Raw genomic sequence first — 7262 nt, 5'->3', positions numbered from 1 at the left:
TTGTACAATTTTGCCCAAGTATGTTCTAAGACATGTCTAGAACGCTGAATGGAATGCGGTTTATTGCTAGGTAAAAAGTCTCCCCATCGGCTCATAAGACGACAGGAGCTCGACTCATTGTCATAGTTCGGGCTTGTTTGCTGGCAGGTACTTTTGGTAATATATTTGAAACAGAAAGTTGGCAACAAATGCTAATAACTAGGCTGTCTGGCGCGATGCAAATGCTGCTATTAAATGCATTTCGTGCTTTTAGAATTCGGCATAGCGGAAATCCAGGCATTCTTGTCCAATTGTCCGATTGACGCCAGCCCCGATAACATGTCGGGCGACATGGCTTTGCACGAGTTGATCGCCTTGAGAAAAAGCTTACCCTACACTAAAGCCGGATAGCTGGATGTGAAAAGAAGTTGAGGCGAGATAACACTGGGCGGCTTGCTAGTTTTATTGTGGATGCCCTGACGCCGTTTCTCGTCAAGTCTGTCGCGCCCCGAAACAGAGCAACATGCGCGCTTATTAGGAACATAACAATGGATTGCATGTTATCTTCGTGTCCCTGAGACGAAAGAAAAAAAAAATCGTAGTATATGATAGCAATGCCGTGGCCTAGAAAAAATACAACGTTGAAGCGTGCAAAAGAAAACATCAAAAGCAAAAATAATGCGGCCAGTGTGACTCGAACACACGACCTTCACATAGGCATCCGTAGGATTGAAGTTAACTTCAGTCTGACGATCTCCCAGCTAATCTATGGCCGCAAGGTTGACAATTGTGCGATTATTCTTGTTTAATAGGGCTTCAACCAAGAACAGCGACGAAAAAATGGCACATCTGGTCCGATGTCCATCAACCCAGCCATGTTCAGCAACTTATAATCCATGTGCCACATTGAAGCATACGAAGCGAGCAATAGTATTATTTTTCCGTATATGCTAATTCGCATACAGCCTCTCAGTTTCTTCAAAACTCCGTAGGAACCGGTTAATAAAGTCCCGAGGAATGAAAACGGCGCGCGAGACCCTACGGCGACACATATTTACTCTCTCTGATCATATCCACGAGCCTCTCAGCCAGTAACTGTGCATCTCCAGGGTGCCGGCCACTAGCGTAGTTGAAATCTGGATCCTCCACCACGAATCTACAGACGGTCAACGATGTGTTTTCTTAAGAAGAACACCTACTTACGGAGCAAGGGCCCAGCTGCTCTTCAAGCAAGCAGGGTCCGAAAGCACTTTCACAACCTACGAGACATTAGCACTTCGATAGTTTGACGATGAGTGAGCTGACATACAGAAGCCTCGACATCCTCGCCCGAAGCACCGTACACTTTGAAGTAGTCGCCCATAAATGGCCACGTTACCCAAAAAGCAGCCTTTTCAAACAACGCGGGCAAGGTGGTTGTTGTCCGGCCATACAGAATGCTTCTTCCATCAGGCCCCTTTGCCTGGGCCAGCACCTTGACCCCGTAGCATATAGCACCCACCGCTTTCCCGGCGGGTTTTCTAGTCTGTGGGAAGTAATCCGCTAGTAGCTTATGAACTACTGGCGAGTCGATAAGTTGCCGTATTGTCTTTTCCTGCCCACCCGGTAAGAAGACGGCGTCAAAGGCATCGAGATCAAATCCCGCCGTAGACCAGCGCAAGGCGTGTTTCCATTCTTCAGATGCGACCATGGCGGAATATTGCCGGAGAACAGACTGTGTAGCGCCCTGCAAGGAGATTAGTAATGAGTTTATGCGCAATGAACCGGTTTCTATACAAAAATGGTTTGTGTGACACCTTGTAACATCTTGGCATCGCACTTGGGTGAAGTGCCTGTCTCAGTCGCAAAGTTTACTTCAAAACCCGCTTCTCGAAAGACAGTGTACGGGACTGCAGTCTCTATAGAATAGTTAGTTTAAAGTTTAAAGATTGGCAATTTACAAGAATGCTCCAAAGTTGCGCCGCAGAATGGGAGCACGCGCCTGTGGGATCATGACCGTAGTCGGCCATCATTATAAGAACCTTGACCATGGAGATTGGCAGACTTTAATTTACACGTAGTAATAAGACAATGAATGGGAGAAGTAGACTGGGTGTAGTGAATGATGCCGTAATATGATGGTCCGAGTCGACGGAGATGCAGCTCGCTGTAAATGGAGTTTGTGGCAACATAGCACTTCCGGCAACGCCGTATATACTGACTTAATAGGTCAACGAAAAATTCCGTGTCTGTCTATAACCGTGTCCGGTCGGGTTTAAAGTAGAGCCGGAGCGCGGGGTATATGGGATGGTAGGTTCATCCTTCTACAATTAGCTCCTGCTACGATTAGCGAAGGATATTCGGTGAAACTCGGAAATATTTTACTGAGCCAAATACACTGCCAACTAGCTCCGGATGGCTCGAACCTTCCATTGCCAAGATGTTGTTGCATCCAGACCCACTTGAACAAAATCCCAACGCACCGGCGTGGTATTATATCCGCTGGGTCCCGGATGTCATCACCAATTCCTCACATGTACGATCGACAAAGAGTGTCGCAGAAGGTGAATTCGCCGTACAGAGGGAATAGTCCAGCTTACGCTTCTCCCGTTCTCTAGTTGTACACGGACAATTTCAAGCACCTGCTAGATGAACAAAACATCAGTCTGGCGTCTTACAGTCAACTAGTAAGGGGCTCTCTGTGGAGTAGCTTTGGTAATCGGGAGAATTGGCCATATTCTGTCGTTTAAAAAAATCGTAGTTCAATTCGCACTACAATCTCAATCACTGTCTTAGTTTAGGCATACAGAGCCTCGATATGCCTGTGATGGCAATACTGCCTCACGACGGGTCTAGAATCCCACATCACGGGGAATTTAGGCATCTGGCGCAAAGGGTGGCTCCGCTGACACTCTATTGGCGACCAAACTTAGTTCAAATAGCTCATCAATCTTCTCAATACTCTTTTACTGGTTCAAATTCTTTCTTTGACTGACTTGCTTATGTCAAGTGTCTACACAGTTGTTCATATTCGCGTTTGAACCGTTATTTCTTGAATCATCATGTCAAAGTAAATTGAGAACGAACATCGAAGCCGCCAAGCTATCCGCGACAATCACGCACGGACTCTCCGTGGTAAGAGCTTCATTCTCGTATGTGAGTGGCTCGTCTAGGCAACCCCGGGTCCCCGACATTGTCTCCCCGATGGCCAATGTCACCTCGACAGCCGGATGACTTGTAACTACTCCGTTTAGCCATGTCGATCCGCATGTCGATCCGGATATGCGATGACCACCATAACTTCTCCAATCACACGATGCCAGACACACACAGACATGGGTTGATCAGCTGGGCAGCCAGCATAAGCACGCAAAATCAGGGGAGGGCGAGGTCCTGCTAATAGAAGTTTGATGTCAGATATTGGCTCGGCGAGTATCATTGTGCATACCTCACTCCACCACGACGGCCTGGATGGTCACGGGGAGATCGCCATTCATCAATCTGTCTGAAGAACCTTCCGACGGCTTCCATGCATCGCACATGGTCCTCTAGCTCCTCCTATACTTTCCTCCACACCTACGTTTTTTGTTGCGGGATAGTGAGCACATTTGAGAGTGTTGTATATTGCGTGGGTGCAGTGACGTACCGCCCGTGCCCCTGCGTACCATATGTACACCCGTTTCGTTTCGGCGCTGTAGCTCTGAATCTTGCCACGGGCTGGCACTTGGACAAGTATATAAGCTGCCATCTATCCCTCTTGTCAGCTTGTGCAAGTCCAGAGATCCCATCACAGATAACTTACAAAGTCTACCTTGTGAACCTACCATCGAAAATTCGAAATGTCTCAGCCTTTCAACCTGACCAACCCCGGTCGCATCCTCCGCGTCGGCGTTGTCCTTCTGAAGGGGTTAGTCTATCCTCACTTAATCGGCTAATACCAACGAGATTCTGACAGTACTTCAAACATTCAGTATAGTCGAAATAATCGATGTGGCACCCGTAGACCAAATCCATCAGATCAGCGATCGCTTCGTCAATCCACTGCCACCGTCGGTCGTCCCCGACGATTTGAAGCCGTACGCGATCAAGACAGAATACCACTGGGTCTCCGAAGCCGGGCCAGGGACACTTGTGAATGGCACGAGTGGCATAGTCGTGTCGCCAACTGTATGTAGCAGAGTCTTCCCTGCCTGCGACACCGAGAACCTAATATGAATGGCAACTGGCATAGGACTCCTTTGAAACATGCCCACCCCTCGATATTGTTGTCGTTCCCGCGTCGGCCTCGGCCAATGCTAGCGAAGCCGAGCTCGATTTTCTCAGAAAAACTTACGACGAGAGCGCTGCGTTTATTACCATCTGCTTCGGCATGTCAGCTCCATTGCAGGCTGGCATATTGGAGGGAAAGACTGCAACTGCGCCTCGCTTCCGGCTTGATACATTCCGAGAGATGGCTCCTGGCACAAATTGGATTGACAAGCGCTGGGCGAGAGACGGCAAGCTTTGGACCAGTGGTGCGCTGCTGAATGGGCTGCACCTCATGTCGGCCTTTATCCAGGAGACTTGGGGCAGCAGCGAACAAGGCGCCAGACTTGTCGGCGCCATGGCAGAGATGGGGGCTTGGCCGGATGGTAGCCCAGAGTACGACGAAGAAGAGGGAAAACCGTTCCCGTAATTGTGTCCATCAACCGACAAGATCAAGATTTGGGTCGCCTTGCTCGTCTTGGTTGACTAAAGCATTTGCTTTATTTGCCACAATGGGCCCTCGCTTGGTTGACATTGGACATTTTGGGTACTATCGTACATAGGCAACCTTGTTATAGTGACTGGTTGAGAGGATCTACGGGCCGGTCCCGGTATATAGTAGCCCGGTATGCAAATATAAGCTCTTGACATAACTTTTGTGCCACATGCTATACTTAGTTACTGTGTTTTGTGTGGATAGTTTAGCGGGGGAGACAAAAGCTCGTCAAAAAGAATCCCCCATCTAGAACCAGGCGACTTGAGCGGCTGCTATATCACCCTAGAGGTCTCTGACGTGTCTCGTCTGGGTGCCCAATGAAGCAGCCCAAGGGGAAACAACCACGAAGCTTACCATTCCTTTGATATGAGCAATCGAGGCTCCAATACACGGTCTCTACCCAAGCAGTCAAGTAATTAAAGCCTCTTTGATGCCCACATGTTCCCAAGCCTTGTTTATCTCACCTAAACATTTTTATTATTCTCGGAATCTTTCGCCAATAGATGCCGTTGAGATCGTCAGGGCGCCAGTTGCACTTGGAAAATACTCCAGAGCATTCTGTTACATGTTCAAGGTGTCACGGCATCAACCCCTGGTCATGTGAATTTTTCTTGTCCATATCCTGAAGTTGTATTTGACCAAAATATAGACTCGATGTGATTTTTTTTTTCATTTCTTTTGTTCGAGGTATCGCCTTCAAATACTAATGTTCGTATTCAAGACACACAAGTCAGAACAGAATTTCGTCCGAATGCTCTGCCGCTTAACAATGGGATCCGGCGTGCGTGTCTTTGGCATATCTTGGGGTGTTGGAAATGCGAATAGACTAGTCGCTTGACGTTGAGCTTATATCCATTTTATTATTTATATATAATAACTTATATAATACTCAATACTTGAATAATAATACCTGATTATTAATAGATTGCATAATAATTATAGTGAATTTGCATTAAATATTATATAGACAAGAGCCTATAATGTATACATGAGACCGCCTCTTACTATAAACTTTCATGCACATATGGGTCTGGTCTTCTCGCACGTCGCATTTTGCATGACATGACACGATTTATACTTTTGTATCTAGTAGTTTACATGCAGAGCCTTCTAGGTATTTTATAAATTACTCGGAACAGGCATTTCACAGGGTACTAGGTTTCTACACTATTGTATAATATCTCACATAATACCGTGTTTTTTTATGCTACTCGTGCCACACCCTATATTACATAGTTTAGCAGGAAAGCTAGTTACCATGAAGTGTGGTGGTAACATGGAGCGCTTTGCATGAACCAACCAGCTATACGTGGGGCGTGGCACGAGTCATTAGCATAAGAGAGCCCTAATCTTGCCGATCCAGCATTGCCGGGCCTGTACTGTACAGAGTACAGGCCACGTAATCTCGAAGAAAAGCTATTCTTACGAGATTTCTAAGAAAATAGCAAGATTATTTGGTAAGCCAGGGTTATCTGGATTTATTATATATAGAGTCAAGCCTCTAGCTAGAAATACACCAACGTTAGTTTTAAAATACAGTATAATTTCTATTTGGTTAAATTATCGTAAAATAAAGATATAACTCTTTTTATTATAACTTTAGCTACTATGAAGTATACCCCGCTTGTATTAGCAACTTTTGCCAGCTTGTCTTTAGCACAGAGAACGGATGTCAATAAACTAGCTGGCAAAACTAAGGTACGCAAATTCTCTAATTAGTTAATATTATATAATTAAATTTAGCAAAAAGCTTATTTTTTTAAATAGAAATACGAAGATATTATAAAAATATTTAAAACACAAAAAATAACTTGCCAAGAACCAAGTGTAAGTAAATATGAAATGCTCTTCAGACTAGGTATAACTAATTATAATAAAGGGGAACAAGATAGAGTGTACAGCTAGACCTATTGTAAGTATTCTCTTTAGTTCAAACTACGTTATACTTATTTGACATTTGACGTTAATTTACTATTAAAATATAGAAAGGCTGTGAACAGGTAAGATATCTTATATTAATTATATCGCAGTTAAAGCAACTTACTAATTTAGCTATTTTATATAGGCAGTACGCGATATTGATCGGACTTGCCGAGAAAACGACGTAAGTGTAATTATACAAATACTAGGCGTAAAGTCGGTCGCTGCAAATTGGCTGCCGTTTTCGACCGCCTACCCGCGCGGGTAAGGCGCCGCCCCTAAGCCCTTTATGCCCTACTTTCTACCTCCTGCTACTTTAAAGAATTTTATAAGACTATTATTAAACCTAACTTATTCTTTTTTCTTATTTTCGTCCGCTTACTTGCTCTATTAACCTTATCGCCGTTAGCATTATATTAGTCGTGTTGGCCGTATTATTATTTGTTGTAGCTCCATGTCCTTAATATACGCCTCCTTTTATTACTTTTCTCTTATTTAGCTAAAATTATTATAAATATAAATTCCTAGGCTATATTACTTAGTATATAATACTTAATTACTTTCTAGTATTTATTAAATTTATAAGCTTATAATTTACTCCTAAATAAGTTAAAAGTATTTATTAATACTATAAATATAATTA

General features: G+C 44.4%; 2 protein-coding genes across 2 annotated transcripts; one reads left to right on the top strand and one right to left on the bottom strand.

Moving 5' to 3' along the window:
• Nucleotides 1–1017: 1017 nt before the first annotated feature.
• MAA_10373 (ThiJ/PfpI family protein) lies at nt 1018–1785 on the bottom strand (the record flags this gene model as incomplete). The annotated part of the gene is made up of 4 exons (XM_007828371.2): nt 1018–1135; nt 1183–1238; nt 1289–1705; nt 1756–1785. The coding sequence occupies 4 exons, from the start codon at nt 1783–1785 to the stop codon at nt 1018–1020; spliced, it is 621 nt and encodes a 206-aa protein (XP_007826562.2).
• Nucleotides 1786–3797: 2012 nt separating this feature from the next.
• MAA_10372 (DJ-1/PfpI family protein) lies at nt 3798–4633 on the top strand (the record flags this gene model as incomplete). The annotated part of the gene is made up of 3 exons (XM_007828370.1): nt 3798–3865; nt 3930–4125; nt 4190–4633. 3 exons carry the CDS (start codon nt 3798–3800, stop codon nt 4631–4633), a joined length of 708 nt encoding a protein of 235 aa, XP_007826561.1.
• Between the last annotated feature and the right edge of the window lie 2629 nt (nt 4634–7262).

This window comes from Metarhizium robertsii (assembly GCF_000187425.2).
Source record: "Metarhizium robertsii ARSEF 23 chromosome Unknown MAA_Scf_34, whole genome shotgun sequence".
NCBI lineage: Eukaryota > Fungi > Ascomycota > Sordariomycetes > Hypocreales > Clavicipitaceae > Metarhizium > Metarhizium robertsii.
The sequence above is the reverse complement of the archived record's forward strand: the minus strand, read 5'-3'. Positions and strand labels throughout refer to the sequence as shown.